The 15,694-nt window shown below is 46.9% G+C and overlaps 1 protein-coding gene across 7 annotated transcripts in view; it reads right to left on the minus strand.

Moving 5' to 3' along the window:
• Window positions 1-1,695: 1,695 nt before the first annotated feature.
• The window catches only part of myocd (myocardin), a 149,259-nt gene continuing 135,260 nt past the window's right edge, over window positions 1,696-15,694 (minus strand). For 4 of the 7 annotated variants that reach the window (XM_064950622.1, XM_064950621.1, XM_064950624.1 and 1 more), the window contains 10 exons: window positions 10,764-10,948; window positions 9,292-9,399; window positions 8,859-9,166; window positions 8,494-8,650; window positions 7,801-8,334; window positions 7,202-7,702; window positions 6,883-7,029; window positions 6,380-6,508; window positions 5,801-5,858; window positions 1,696-5,503 (listed from right to left, as the gene is read on the minus strand). In XM_064950622.1, the coding sequence (XP_064806694.1) occupies window positions 4,866-5,503; window positions 5,801-5,858; window positions 6,380-6,508; window positions 6,883-7,029; window positions 7,202-7,702; window positions 7,801-8,334; window positions 8,494-8,650; window positions 8,859-9,166; window positions 9,292-9,399; window positions 10,764-10,948 (2,765 nt within the window). In that variant the 3' untranslated portion in view covers window positions 1,696-4,865. The remainder of the gene's footprint in view (window positions 5,504-5,800; window positions 5,859-6,379; window positions 6,509-6,882; window positions 7,030-7,201; window positions 7,703-7,800; window positions 8,335-8,493; window positions 8,651-8,858; window positions 9,167-9,291; window positions 9,400-10,763; window positions 10,949-15,694) is intronic. The other 3 variants (XM_064950623.1, XM_064950626.1, XM_064950625.1) reach the window with 3 other exon arrangements.

Below are 15,694 nucleotides of genomic sequence, written 5' to 3' on the forward strand. Positions count from 1 at the left end.
CATGAACAAAATAGTATTATATTTGGATTGTATGTGATGGACTGTTTGTGTGCTCACTTCTATGTCGTCAGAAAATGTACAGATGTATGCAGACAGACTTGTCTAAGTGAGACGCACGTATCACACAGTATGTTATGGCCACCTACACTCATTGTAAATGAATGGGTCTGATGATGCAAAAGTTTGAAACACAAATCGATGGTGTTAACGTGGCTTTATTTTCTTAATATGCAATTTACAGTATGACTGTTCTGTCATCGCATAATTAACGGTAAAAAAAACCTAAATGTTGTTCCACTCTCTGCAAAATGTAAAATTTACAGTAGGATTGTAAGACTTTTGTCCACAATTGTATATCTGTATGTACATCTCAAAACAGTCTGCTATTATACACCAGTTCTGTTCAGTAGTTAGTAGTGTGGACGCACACAGCAAAGTTTGCTGGAGCAGTTACGTTGTTCTCAACCTGCTACACGTTGCCAAGTGGACGGATTTACAGCCAGTCGCGATGGTCTGATCTGCATGGTCACGAGCTGCATAACCTACCACTTTGCAAGGCATCACAAGTTGAACATGCCAGATATACATTGATTGCCTGACCAGGCCTGTGCTGCATCGGTCTGTGGAGAAGAGATCCTAACTCCCATGTTATACTACAGCACTGTACAATCCATCTGCCCATCCCTCCTGATCACAGAGCTGTAAGATCAGCCAATAATAGATCAGTCGGCATGTTCTTCAGTGGCTCGGAATTACTCGGAATAATACTCAAGCCTGGCTCGAGATGGAATGTTCTGTTTCCCTCGCCGCCCCTTGGGCATCGCGTAGGGCACACCTCAACAGTGTACTCTTTATGTTTGCTCAGAAAGCCACGTTCAGAGTGTCGTAATGTAACGAAGCCAAAACAAAGACCCAGTTGAGTTAGCTAGCTATTGAACCTGTCATGTGTATGTGGCGTTGAGGAGGGCATTCAGCATCGGCATGTTAAATAACGACCAACCTGGGCTGTGCTTCACCAAGGATGGTCAATGTGTTTGCCAGATAACTTCGACAAACTTTCAGATGTAACTCCAAGGTTACTGTATGTGATGTCTTTTTAAGAACTCGAGAAGTCCACAGTTGTTCCTGAACGTTTAGAAAAGGTAGCTGGTTATCTCATTGATTGTGCTTCATGAAGATGCCCCCTTGGAAATATGTCGGGTCAGTACAGAAATGTTGCTTACATATGCAGCTGATCCAGGAACATGGAATGTTACAGAACATTCAGATAGAAAAGTACTACATAGACCCAATCTGATTCCCTGTTGTGTGGCGCATGGGATCGAGTCGGCTTTATTCATTCCATTTCTATCTGCGTTGTTCCAAATGTTCCATCCCTCTGGAGAAGCATATGCTATTTTCAACTAAAGGGTGGGTGAGAAGATTCTATTGATGGTCCACCCATGTGTTCTGTGGATGTGGAACACTTATGGCTACTTGGTGAATATATTATGGAGGAGTACATGTATAAATTGCAATTTATTAGAATGTTGATATTAGATTATAAGAAGATAAATGGCAATGAGTATTATATTGTATCTTTATCAAGGGTATAAAAAAAAAATAAAGTTCACAATGAGGAAATACAAATGCTGTATTGTGAACCTGGGTGATCTGTCTGTCATCATAGACAAAGGTACAACATAGAAACGTTGATTATTGGTGTTTCAGTTTATTGCTTTCTCTTCTACAACAATGCAGTGGTGTGGACACATTGGTTTACATAGTAAAGCTGTTCAGTGGCCAAGCAATAAGGAAGCTTTTTGTCAGATGTAAAAATGTTGATTTAAAAAAAAAAGAGCGAGAGAGAGAAAGGAAAATCACCCCTCAACATTAGGTAAAGCTGCTGTAGGGGCACATTACCAGGCATCAATGTTGGAAATGCTCAATGGCTGAGTGAGGACATAGGGAGATGTATTGTCTTCTGTGCTTGTATTGGTTATTTGTTTTTACAAGGTGTCAAGTGTTTCACAGGGATGTTGACTCCAATGCTTATCACAGTTGTGTCAAGTTGGCTGGATGTCCTTTGGGTGGTGGACCATTCTTGATACACAAGGGAAACTGTTGAGTGTGAAAAACCCGGCATGGTTGCAGTTCTTGACACAAACCGGTGCGCCTGGCACATACCCCGTTCAAAGGCACTTAAATCTTCTGTCTTGCCCATTCCCCTTATAAATGGCACACACACACAATCCATGTCTCAGGGCTTAACCTGTTTTCTACCCTTCATCTACACTGAACAAGTGACATCTATAAGGAATCATATCTTCCACCTGGATTCACCTGGTCAGTCTGTCAGGGAAAGAGCAGGTGTTAATGTTTTGTATACTCGTGTGTGTGGTTGGTATGTATGTTTAAAAAAAGAGACTCATCTGGGGTGACAACATGGGTGGTTGCAACCACAGAAAACCTATACACAAGGGTGCCACGGCTTACTTCAGAAGTAACAGAGAGTAAGGGTCTTCTACTTAAAACACATATTTTTAAAGAGCATTTGAGGGAAATGACCCCACTTTGGTCAAAATAACAATAATACTGAACCGAATCTGACAGATGGCTAGACGAAGTCTGAGTTAATGTTTTGAAAGTTCTTCCCCATTTCAGCGTCATCACAAAATCTCAGTCAATCTGGTAGTCACATGATTAAAATCATACCCATAGTTATGCTTACTTGTTCTAACATCTCAATTTGTGTCCTTACAAGAACGGTCCTATTTAGTTTAGCCATAGACGTCATATACATCTATTGCAGAGGGGTAGTTATTTTAGCTATATTCACAGTTTTCATGAATACATTTCAGTAAACTTGTATTTTCAACATGTTTTTCCTTCCGGATTCAAGAATCATTGTACAGATCCTACCCCAAACCTCTGCAGCGTGTAATGGTGGCTTTAGTACCACGTTTGGAGAAAGGTTACACATACTTTATGTAACATATTGAACACGGATTATTCTCTGCTAGATTCACAGGATAGTCAAAACTCTGTATATATTACATTTTGATATTCACAAGTGCTGGTAAGAATGGATATTTACTCTGCATATATGCAGTACTTTTTATATCATGTTGGTTCTCCATGGAAAACTGATAACACTGTTTTTAGAAAATATATTTTTCTTTGTAAATGATTTGGTTCAATTCATATACCATTTCAAACAGGCATCTTTTTTCAACGTTTTGGGAAGAACAATGCAAGATCAAAACAGCGGCATACGAGTTTGTAAATCAAGAATCCCATTTTTATCATAAAGGAATGTCAAAAATAAATATACTCTATCAACGTATAAATAAAATGAAAAAATAAATAACTAAGTGATGCTCACTAATATATAAACTGGTGAATTTTCCAAAGCTCAAATACAAAACAATTTATTGTAGATAATGAAAAGAAAAAAATAGAGATGAAATTTAGACTGATTTTCTTGCCATACTTCAGACTTCCTGGCTGTGACTAAAAAGCTGGAGCCTTGCACTAAAAATGTAATATGATTTATCAAAGCAGTGTGATAAAAGTGGTGAACCATGCACTGTAGAGTACCAGGTCTTGAATTATTGTAAATGCTTTGTGTGGCCCAAGTAATGGCTACATTGTTTGGTGTGAGGGGACATAGTCAGGAAATGCTCCATGTTTGAAATGCCAAGACATTCTTATTGTGAAGTGTTTAAGGCACAAACTGAGTGAAATATTGCTGTCTCTTCCTACAATCCATGCATTACTGCTTCTGAAGACACTGCCCCTTTTTATCAAAACTGTGACAAATGGGTTTTCAGACTAAAGCTAAGTATTAATCTTAATATAATATTGTGAAGAAATATACCAGTTCAGCGTGAGAAGAAACCTACGCGAGCACTTGCATGAAATGGCAAACTAAATGCTTTCCCTGCAAATAAATTCTAGGCTTAAGCAAAGTGTGACAATCTTCTAGGCTAATAATCAAGGCGCAAAATGTGTGATTTTAAACATTTACATTGAAAATATCAAACTACATACTAAAATGATACATTTGACTTTGTGATAGTTTCTAAAGTGTTCTCTCCCACACCACTGACAATTATGCAGACCTAAACTTGCCTGTCAGTAACCATATAATATTTACAAATTTGGCATTCGATTTCATCCAATTAAGCTTGTCTTCTTTTGGTTTCCAGTAATACAAACATAGACACTCTCTTCACAAATAATACATTGATTGTCGAAATATGTGTCTTCAAGTCTAGGCGGCATAGCACTTACAACTGTAAGAGACTACTTGCATCAATTCTATAGACTTCTCATAAGGCAACGTTGGAATCTTTTTTAGTCCATAGCATTCATTTAATGAACATCCGTCATGGATCTATCCAGAGTCATACTGCTTCGGTAGTTGTGCGCATCATTGTCCAAGAAGACAAAGATCATGTAAAAAAAATTAAATGTTTCAATGCTCGTTATCAACAAACTATATGGCATTTCTGTGTGATTCTGCTTGTGTTCTTTGGTATATCGTTGCACTTAAAATTCCATTGTAAGGTTATCTGGAACCGGTTTTGGGACCAAGGCGAATTTGGTGTGATATCTTCAGCTGGTCTCCTGCTGTGTGTTTTTAGTTGCTGGTCAGTGTCTCTGGTCAGTATCTAACCCAGCAATTTTTTTGCTAGCTGGATGCTAGTTGCTAGCTAGTCTCCTTTGTCTTTTGGGGAGCTAGCTAGACACTATAGTCTCGTGTTTTCTAGGTAGCTAGCTAGTAGCTAGCTAGTCGTCTGCTGTGTTTTTTTTTGTAGGTACCTAGCCAGCTAGTGGATAGCTGATAGTGGCTAGCTGCTCCATAGCCAGTCTCTGGTGTTTCACCAGTGCTCTAGATGAAGGTCCATGGCTGTATTCAGGTTGATGTCTGTGACATCCAGGAACTCTGTGTTGAAAATGCTTGGCCCGGCGGCCGGGACGGAGTTGAACCCCGTAGCCGAGCTTGGGGGCGTCAGGTCCAGCCATTCCATCGTCTCCCACGGCGACTCGCTGAACGTCATGCCGACCATCCCCTGCGCCTCGGCCACGGATGACACTTTGGCGTTGATGGGGTGGATGGCAGATAGAGGCGTTGGCGTTTCCATCAGGTCCCTGTTGGGGAGAAGTTTGTCCTGGTGGGGGTGTTGGTGAGGGTGGTGGTGGTGGTGATTGGTGCTGGGGTAGCCCTCAGGTCCATCACCCCTCTCCTCCCCCTCCCCTGCTTCCTCGGCAGCCATCTTGAGAAGGGCGACCTCGCCCCCTCGGCCTAGGGGGCTTCCCAGCAGGTTCTCCAGGTGGCTGTCTGCAATGTGATTGGCTGTGTGGTCATAGTTGAGCTGGGAGGGGGGCAGGTGTTCGTAGTGTCTTTGGTTGAACTTTGGGACGGCGAGGCAGGTGGTTCCGGGAGAAACTGTAATGTGAGGCACAACTTTGGTTACAGAGGACCTCTCCCTCTCTTCTCTGGCGTTAGCTGGCATCTCTTGAAGAGAAGAGGATGGGGGGAGGGGGAGTCACAGCACAGAGTGTGATTTAATACCCATGTAAGAGGGAAATCTGGAGTTACTTAACTAAGCGGTGATGGATGGTATGTAGGGAGGCAAACTGACTAGTACCTTATGTAGGGGATTGAAACTAAATTGCTTGCAGTTACAAAGCCATTGCTCATTCATAACCATAGCAACAACATGCACTGACAGCTATATCACCTTCCAATTTCTAAGACTACACATTATATACATTGCACACATTGAGACTGATTCGGAATCAGTTCACTTACCTCCACTCTCTATGAGCACATCCAAAAGCTCATCCATCTGCTGACTCCTAGTCAGTTGCTAAAAAATAAATAAGAATGTGATTAACAATACATTCGTACTTTATCAACACCTTGTAAAAAATGTTTTAAAAAATCTGAAAAACATGTCCCCCGTTTTAGCACCATGTTGGGGATTTTTAATGTTATCAATGATAATGTTTCATGATGAAGATTTTAACATTATGATATTGATATATTTGTTACAATGTTCTATAAGGCACTTGGGGCAACCACAACTCAAAATGACACAACCACAAAGCAGTCAGCTCTGAAGAAACCCAGTCAAACTTGGTCAAGGGTGCAAAGTGTGGGATGGATAAAGCAATGGATGGATGAACAAAGAGGTGCAAAGTGTGGGATGGATAAAGCAATGGATGGATGAACAAAGAGGTGCAAAGCAGGTGAGAGAGAGAGAGAGAGAGAGAAGGAAGGAAGTTAGATAGAAGGCAGGAATCGAAGCCACAGAGGTTACAACAACGAAACAAATTGAGTTGGCCGGCCATGATCAGGAGCAGAGTTCGGGTGTATAATTTAGTTTACCTGCTTGACTGCATCCTCATAGCAAGGGGGCTGTCTAGAGTCGAATGCAGTTGAATCTGAGCTACAGAAGGCCGGGGTTGAGACCGGGCACTTTTGGCCAACGTGCCGGGGAGAGGGCAATATTGCCATCTATATGAAAAAATAGGCGAAAAAGTTGTATTACTGATAAGAAAATGGAGCTAGAATTTTAGTATAGTGTGGTAACTTATATGTAAGAAATCCTCTATGCATCCTGATAAAAACAAGATGCTTAAAAAAAAGTTTGGGCTGAGGAGTTCTTGTGAAATGAGCTAGCTAGCTCATCGGAGAGATCTGCTTGAATCCGAACTGCTAAGTTGTGAAGAGTAGTACCATGAACCTCATGATGGAAGTTTTAGAGAGAAGCAACAAATGAATGGAAAGCAGAAAAATGGTTAAGTGAATGTGATGGTGGATACCCAGTCATGTGACACAACCATGTTCAACCGCTACAGACCAAGTTTAGACAGAATAATAGCTCTTGCCTTCTGCTGCATGTTTGGGTTCTTAGCCTTAGTGTTGACCCTCTGGATCAGGCCGTTTTCGGTCGAGTTGGGGAACACTGACTGAAGGCCTCTCTGGTCAGAGGGATAGGAGCAGTTCACAGCCTGTCCTCCATTCTTCTGCTGAATCTGTTCGGAGGGAATACATAATTATCATGACCACACCAAGCTATCAATCAATAGTCATGTGAACAGTTACAACGGGCACAATATAAAGAACATTTTAGAGCCAACATATAAAGTACATGTAGACCATTGTCTCTTGGAAATACTCATAACAAGCGCTCTGCCTTAGGCCTACCTGCATGTTGCGGGGCCTGGTGCTGGTCTGGTTGAGGGAGTGGCTACACCCGTCTCTGCCCAACGGCGGTGACAGCAGGTAGGGGTTGTTGGGCGAGGAAGGCTGGGAGCTGCTGGAGGTCTTGGCAATAGGCGAGTCTTGAGGAGAGCACTGGGGGCTGAGGAAAGCAGACATGCCAGAGGGACTTCCAGAGGAGGGGACTGAGTCCAGGCATCGTTGCCCACCAGGGCCCCCCATATTGGTCAGGGAGGCACCGCAGTGGCCCATCCCCTCCATGCAGCTTCCCGGAGGACTCTTCAGGTGCTTGGGGGAGGAGAGGGGGCAGCTGGAGGAGAGGGACATGGGCTCCTGTTTGACAGTCACTCCAAAGAAGTGCTGCCCCATCAGCGAGGGGGATTGCTGGAGGTGCAGGTGGTGGGGCTGGGACGGAGCCGGGACACCCTCATGTGTGGCGCCATGGCAACGCTTCCTCTTGTGCAGCTGCATCTTGAGCTCCTCCACCTATTGTGAAACAGGGTGTTAACAGTAGGTAAGCTTAGCCTTGAATGGCCCTTTAAGGACAATAACGTTTTATTGAGTTGAACAGTGCGTTTACCCACCTGTCTCTGTTCCTGGTGCAGCTTCCACGTCAGCTCCTCGATCACTTTTTGTTTCTCCACCAACATCTTATCCTTCTCTGCCTCCAGACCCTCCATCCCTCCACCTTCCCCTCCCCGTAGTCCTGCCCCACTCAGACCCCCTCCCCCCAGGCCTTCTTCAGAGCTGAGCTGGGCCGGGGACGGCTGGAGGCCAAACTGTGGAGGAGAGGACATGGGCACGTCGCTGAAGCTGTCTGGGAGCGAGCCGCTACGGGAGAGGTCTGAGGAAGCGGGGGAGATGGGTGGGGTGGAGGAGGTGCTGGGGTAAGGGTAATATCCCCCCTGGGAGAGGGCGCTGGAGGAGGAGGGGGACTGGTAGGAGGACAGGGACCCCGTGGGGGTGACAGGGAAGGTGACCGTGGTGATGTCATTGGAGCCTGAATGCGAGGGGCTTGAGGTGGGGTCCTTAAAGGGGCGGAGTCTCTCAATGAGGGCTGTCTTGGTGCCTGAGACGGGCATGCCCCGGATACGAAGCTGCTGCCTGAGCTCTGACACCTATAAGATGAAGGGAGAGAGAGATATAGCGACGGATAGAGGGGTAGAGGAAAGACATTAGATACTTGCATTTTGAAAATCTTACACTTACAGTATATGAGTTATTTTTCCAACCTGTAATAAAGAATATATCCCTCGCTTTATGGACAGAGTACCTACCTTCAGGTCATCCAGGTTAGGTGGCAGAGGACCAGGTTTGACTGGTGAGATGCTGGTTTGACCAGAGTATGTGGTCTTAACTGGAGACGACGAGCTGCTGTTGATCATGTTAGTAGTAACACTGGAGCTTCCCACCGTCAGCTGCTCACTGGATTGTCTAAAGATAGGAAAACATTCGATTTTCGTGAGATAAAGATTTAAAAAATTACAATATTATGGAACATTCAACATTCATGGTCTAACTCTAACCCCACGTCTCAGATCTGACCTTCAATGTACAGAATGTACATTGAAGGTCATACATTGAAGGTCAGATCTGAGACATGGGGTTAGAGTTAGACCATCTCCCCATCCAGGCCACTCACTTTTGGGCTTGAACTGGCTGGTGCAGGGGCTGGTAGCTGAAACTAGGCTGCCGTTGATGTGCATGGGCCTGTGTGTGTTGGGAGTGTGTATGCTGGGAGTGTGTGTGTGCGTGTTTCTGCTGGCTGAGGATCTGCAGCTGTAGGAAGAGCTGTTGTTGCTGCAGTAGCCTGGCGTAGGCTGAGTCCATGGGAGGGGGAGACTTCTCGGGCTTCTGGTCCGGAGGGATGTACTGGTGGTACTTCAGCTTCTTCACCTTGGGCTTCACGTCTTTGGGCTTCTTGTGGCGGTTTTTGTCCGATGTCTTGGACTGTAGAATCAATGGGATAAATAGTGAGAACATACAATATATGCAATACAAGTTGAAGTTCTCTAATGGGATGCATGGTCTTGGCTATGAAGAGGTCAGTACGACAGGAAAGTGTTTGTTCCTACCTTGACTATGGCAGGGACAGGTATGGGTGGGGTGGCAGACAGCCCATTGTTAGCCGCCGACAAGCCATCTTCCTTGCTCTGATCAGACGGGTCCCTGTTCTGACACCCCTGGAACACAAATGCAGACAGGGAGTCAGTAGGAAGACATGAATACAGGAAATGTCAACTACATTCAGTGGTTGGCCCGTCCATAAAACAATAAGATGAATTCAAAGAAAATGTATTGGTTTATATAAAACATGTAAATTAAATCATTTGAAATTAGGTACTAAGCCCAAGCTGACTTTTGGTAAACACTTAAAATAAAAACGGTTTATGGCAGAAGCTTCCAGTGACCGTTGGGAATGATGTCATCATCTCTGTCCACACGGTGAGGGGAGAGTGGTGCAGAATGCAGGAAGTCACTGAGATGATAAAACACAGGAAGCAGTAGCCTTCAGCATACTGTGTCTGTGTGAGACAGACAGACTGGCATAGAGGAATGTGACACGTGCCAAAGAGCAGTCACACATGTTCCAACGGTCACAAGAGAACCCAGGGGAGGACACTGTAGTTCTCCCAGCCACCACAAGATGGCAGACTTAACCTGGCTCCCTGCTTGAATTGACTCATTACCGCATAACTGACTGGGGTATGTTTGTGAACGCATAGGGCAGACTTTGGTGCACCTATTGTTCCTAGTGTGTTTACTCATGGAGGATAGTTTATGTTATGATACATTATCAAGAAGGAGGAGGAGAAGAGGGAAGTGGTGATGGAGGGGAAATGAGAGGACGATGAACCTATTTGGGTAAGGCGAGAGGTAAGAAGGAGGAGGAGAAGATGGAAGTGGTGATGGAGAGGAAATGAGAGGACGATGGGCCTATTTGGGTAAGGCGAGAGGTAAGGAGGAGGAGGAGAAGAGGGAAGTGGTGATGGAGAGGAAATGAGAGGACGATGGGCCTATTTGGGTAAGGCGAGAGGTAAGGAGGAGGAGGAGAAGAGGGAAGTGGTGATGGAGAGGAAATGAGAGGACGATGGGCCTATTTGGGTAAGGCGAGAGGTAAGGAGGAGGAGGAGGAGGAGAAGAGGGAAGTGATGATGGAGGGGAAATGAGAGGACGATGGGCCTATTTGGGTAAGGCGAGAGGTAAGGAGGAGGAGGAGGAGGAGAAGAGGGAAGTGATGATGGAGAGGAAATGAGAGGATGATGGACCTATTTGGGTAAGGCGAGAGGTAAGGAGGAGGAGAAGAGGGAAGTGGTGATGGAGAGGACGATGGACCTATTTGGGTAAGGCGAGAGGTAAGGAGGAAGAGGAGGGGGAGAAGAGGGAAGTGATGATGGAGGGGAAATGAGAGGATGATGGACCTATTTGTTAAGGCGAGAGGTAAGGAGGAGGAGGAGGAGAAGAGGGAAGTGGTGATGGAGGGGAAATGAGAGGACGATGGACCTATTTGGGTAAGGCGAGAGGTAAGGAGGAGGAGGAATATTACCTGTTTAGGGCTAGTAAGGGCTGGTGATGAGGAGGAGGAGGGGGTGCTGCCCATGGCCTCAGAGGAGGGGCATGCGGACCCCTGGGACTCGTCACTGTGGTGTTGCTCTGGAGACAGACTGTCACTGCTGCTGTCCTCCTCGAACGCATACGAGTCCTCCTGCTTAGGAAACTTCCCATGGTTCACTGGAGAGAGAGAGAGAAAGAGAGAGAGGGAGGAGAGAGGAGAGAGAGAGAGAGAGAGAGAGAGAAGGGAGGAGAGAGGAGGGAGGGGATGAGAACTTGATGTGGTTCACTACAGAGAACCACACAGGAGGCAGTTTAATCACACGCAGAGAGACAGAGGACTGAAACCTGACACACCACAAGATACTGGCAAAGAGGGTTTAGAATTGAAGGATTTTGAGACGTAAGTCTGTTCATATCTTTAAATATTTCCAGAGGTTCAAACATAACATTCATTGGACTTTTGCAGGGTTGTGTATTACTGAGAGAGATGTGAATGTGTGTACAGTATGTGGCTGTCTGAGAACTGCCTACGTGCGACACCACTGCACATTGCTCTGTACAACGCAGTCCATATCCGTTCCATTGTATAACATCAGTATTCACACACTGCCCTTCTGTCACTGTCACCTAGTGAAACACTTAGCCCTGAGGTGCTACTCTGCAGTGGGCAGAGATTGACATGGCCACTTTACAGTGAACACAGCCCTGATTGGCTGAAGTGATAGTGAACAGAGCCTTGATTGGTTTAGCTTTTAGAGACTATGTTATCTGGAGGAGCAGAGCCTGAGGTTAACAAAGGGACAGAGCCAGGAGAGGGGAGGAGTGGTAATGCGTGTGTGTCTGTGACTCTCTTTTAGAATGAGAACATGTGACCTGCCAAGAGCAGACCCTGGTTTCAATCACACCATCAGCCCTGCTCTGTGGCACGCTGGGCCTGCACACACACAGCGGCACAGGCCTGGGTGTTATTTCCTACCACCTGTTGGTATTGAACTCACTCACTCTGCACTCACTCTGCGCTCACTCTGTGCTCTCTTTGTGCTCTCTCTCCCTCATGCACGCACGCACGCACGCACACACACACACACACACACACACACACACACACACACACACACACACACACACACACACACACACACACACACACACACACACACACACACACACACACACACACAGGTTCAGGACCACCTGACAGGGTAGGGTTGTCTACTTTAGTCCCACTCGGTCACAGAAAGGACACTAGCATGGGGACAGAACAAGTTGTTACTGGGCTATTATTATGTCCTGATGCATGATCGTCTCAAACTAACCACATCCTGAGTTCCTCCACATAACATCTCTCTGTCAGCAAGGACTGCAACTGGATGTCAGAGATCTAATATTTTGTCAAAGATGATAAAGAAATGGAAGAGGTCATCGCATTGCAGGATGGAGCGGGTGGGGGTCTCCGTGATATATAAGGTTTTTGTGTGTGTGAGAGGGGTGAAGGGGAGGTGGCAGACAGCTGAACAACAGCCTTGTCCAATCAGATACCTTCATAGGTGACTCACTGGAGCCCTATAAATCAGAGAAGTGGGGGAGGGACACACACACACACACACGTACACACACACACTTCTCTTGAGAGAAGGGTGGACCCAAATACAGCTGCTGTTTGTCTCAATAAGCATCCTCCCTGTTCATAGGGAGGTAGAGTAAACCTCGCCGCTTCAGCCCCATGTTGACCTTACGCAATATGTTTACTGAAGAGCTCGAGGAGGAAAACAGAAAACAAGCGTATACAAAAACCCAGGCATGATATAAAGGGGAGGACTAACATACTTGGATGTAAGAGAAACATTTCAATATGTCCCAGTAGGATGCCCAAGGTTAAGGGATCCTTATCTATTTCCAGAATGGGTTTTCTGGCCAGTTTAGAAAATAGTATGCTTTTATAGTGTTCTATGGTTGCCACATCATTTCAATAGGGAAGCTATGATGTTGCAAAATATACCACCAACTCTACAGAGAGCTGAACTGCATGCAATTCAATGCATGCTCTCGGTTGCTTGTGGTTCACAGTAAACTTAAAAGGCCCAATCCAGCCGTTTTTGAATACTGAACAAAAATATAAACGCAACATGTAAGGTGTTGGTCCCATGTTTCATAAGCTGAAATAAAAGACCCCTGAAATTTTCCAGACGGACAAAATGCTTCTTTTTCTCAAATGTTGTGCACAAATTTGTTTATATCCCACATTTTACCAATCATTTTTCATTTGCCAGAATATTCCATCCACCTGACAGGTATGGAACATCAAGAAGCTGATTAAACAGCATGATCATTACACAGGTGCACCTTGTGCCGATGACAATAAAAGGTCACTCTAAAATGTGCAGTTTTGTCAAACAACACAATGCCGCAGATGTCTAAAGTTTTGAGGGAGTGTGCAATTGGCATGCTGACTGCAGGAATAACCACCAGAGCTGTTGCCCGAGTTGATTGTTAATTTATTTATTTGTCTTCTATAAACCGACTCCAACGTTGTTTTAAAGAATTTGGCAGTACGTCCAACCAGCCTCACAACCACAGACCACATGTAACTAAGCCAGCCCAGGACATGTAGCCATGCCAGCCCAGGACCTCCACATCCGGCTTCTTCACCATCCACCCATGAAACTGTGGGTTTGCACAACCAAAGAATTTCTGCACAAACTGTCAGAAACCGTCTCAGGGAAGCTCATCTGCATGATCGTCGTCCTCACCAAGGTCTTGATCTGACTGCAGTTCGGCATCGTAACCAACTTCAGTGGGCAAATGCTCACCTTCGATGGCCAATGACACGCTGGAGAAGTGTGCTCTTCACAGAATGAATCCCGGTTTCAACTGTACCTGCAGATAGCAGACAGCTGTATTGCATCGTGTGAGTGAGTGGTTTGCTGATGTCAACGTTGTGAACAGAGTGCCCCATGGTGGCAGTGGGGTTATGCTACGGGCAGGCATAAGCTACGGACAACAAACACAATTGCATTTTTATCAATGGCAACTTGAATGGTTTTCTGATCAACAACCCTACTTTTTTTTTTAAGGTGACCAACAGATGTATAGTGTCACTGGCCATAGAAAAGTTTTTATTCTCTATTTTGGTTAGGCCAGGGTGTGACTAGAGCGGGCATTTTAGTTTATTTATTTATATGTTGGTGTGGTTCCAAACAGAGGCAGCTGTCTATCGTTGTCTCTGATTGGGGATCATATATAAGTTGTCCTTTTCGTTTGGGTTTTGTGGGTAGTTGTTTTCTGTTTAGTGTCTTCGCCTGACAGGACTGTTTCGGTTTTCCCTCTCTGTTGTTTTTGAGTATTTTGAGTATTAAATTTATCATGAACACTTACTACGCTGCGTTTTGGACCACTCTTTCATACGACGATCGTTACAGAACTACCAACCACAAAAAAGGACCAAACAGCGTGTTCAAGAGGAGCAGGGATCCTGGGCCCGGGAGAAAAGAGAGAGTGGAGGACATCCTGGTCCTGGGAGGAGGTTAGGGCAGGGGACAAGACCCTGCCACGGAAACAGGTGGAAACAGCGAAAGAGAAACGGCGACGATACGAGGGGACACGGCTTAGCACGGAATCCCGAGAGGCAGCTCCAAAAATATTTTGTGGGGGGGGGGGGCACACGAGGAGAGTGGCTGAGTCAGGGTTCAAACCTGAGCCAACTCCTCGTGCTTACCGTGGGGAGCATGTGACTGGTCAGGTACCGTGTTATGTAGAGATGCGCATGGTGTCTCCATTGCGCATTCATAGCCCGGTGCGCTCTATTCCAGCTCCCCGGGCTAGAGTGGGCATCCAGCCAGGACAGAACGGATGGTGCTGGCTCAGCGCTCCTGGCCTCCAGTACGCCACCTTGGACCAGGATATCCTGCGCTGGCTCTGCGCACTGTGTCTCCGATGCGTCTGCACAGCCCAGTGTGTCCTGTGCCAGCGCCCCACATTTGCAGGGTGAAAATAAACATCCAGCCAGGACGGGTTGTACCAGCTCTACGCTCCAGACCGCCAGTGCGCCTCCACAGTCCAGTACGTTCTGTGCCTCCTCCTCGCACTGAGGTACGTGTATTCAGCCCGGTGCCACCTGTACAAGTCCCACGCATTAGACCTCCAGTACGCCTCCACAGTCCAGTACGTCCTGTGCCTCCTCTCCGCACTCACCCTGAAACGTGTCATTAGCCTGTTGCCACCGGTACCGGTCCCACGCATCAAGCCTCCAGTACGCCTCCACAGTCCAGTACGTCCTGTGCCTCCTCCTCGCACTCGCCCTGAGGTGCGTGTATTCAGCCCGGTGCCACCTGTACAAGTCCCACGCAGTAGACCTCCAGTACGCCTCCACAGTCCAGTACGTCCTGTACCTCCTCTCCGCACTCGCCCTGAGGTGCGTGTCATTAGCCCGGTGCCACCGGTACCGGTCCCACGCATCAAGCCTCCAGTGTGCCTCCACATTCCAGAGCTTCCGGAGACAGTTCCCAGTCATTTCACAGTCCGGAGCCTCTGGAGCCGGTCCCCAGTCCGGAGCCTCCGGAGCCGGTCCCCAGTCCGGAGCCTCCGGAGCCGGTCCCCAGTCCGGAGCCTCCGGAGCCGGTCCCCAGTCCGGAGCCTCCGGAGCCGGTCCCCAGTCCGGAGCCTCCGGAGCCGGTCCCCAGTCCGGGCCTCCGGAGCCGGTCCCCAGTCCGGAGCCTCCGGAGCCGGTCCCCAGTCCGGAGCCTCTGGAGCCGGTCCCCAGTCCGGAGCCTCCGGAGCCGGTCCCCAGTCCGGAGCCTCCGGAGCCGGTCCCCAGTCCGGAGCCTCTGTAGCCGGTCCCCAGTCCGGAGCCTCTGGAGCCGGTCCCCAGTCCGGAGCCTCCGGAGCCGGTCCCCAGTCCGGAGCCTCTGGAGCTGGTCCCCAGTC

Source organism: Oncorhynchus masou, chromosome 31 (assembly GCF_036934945.1).
Source record: "Oncorhynchus masou masou isolate Uvic2021 chromosome 31, UVic_Omas_1.1, whole genome shotgun sequence".
Taxonomy (NCBI): domain Eukaryota; kingdom Metazoa; phylum Chordata; class Actinopteri; order Salmoniformes; family Salmonidae; genus Oncorhynchus; species Oncorhynchus masou.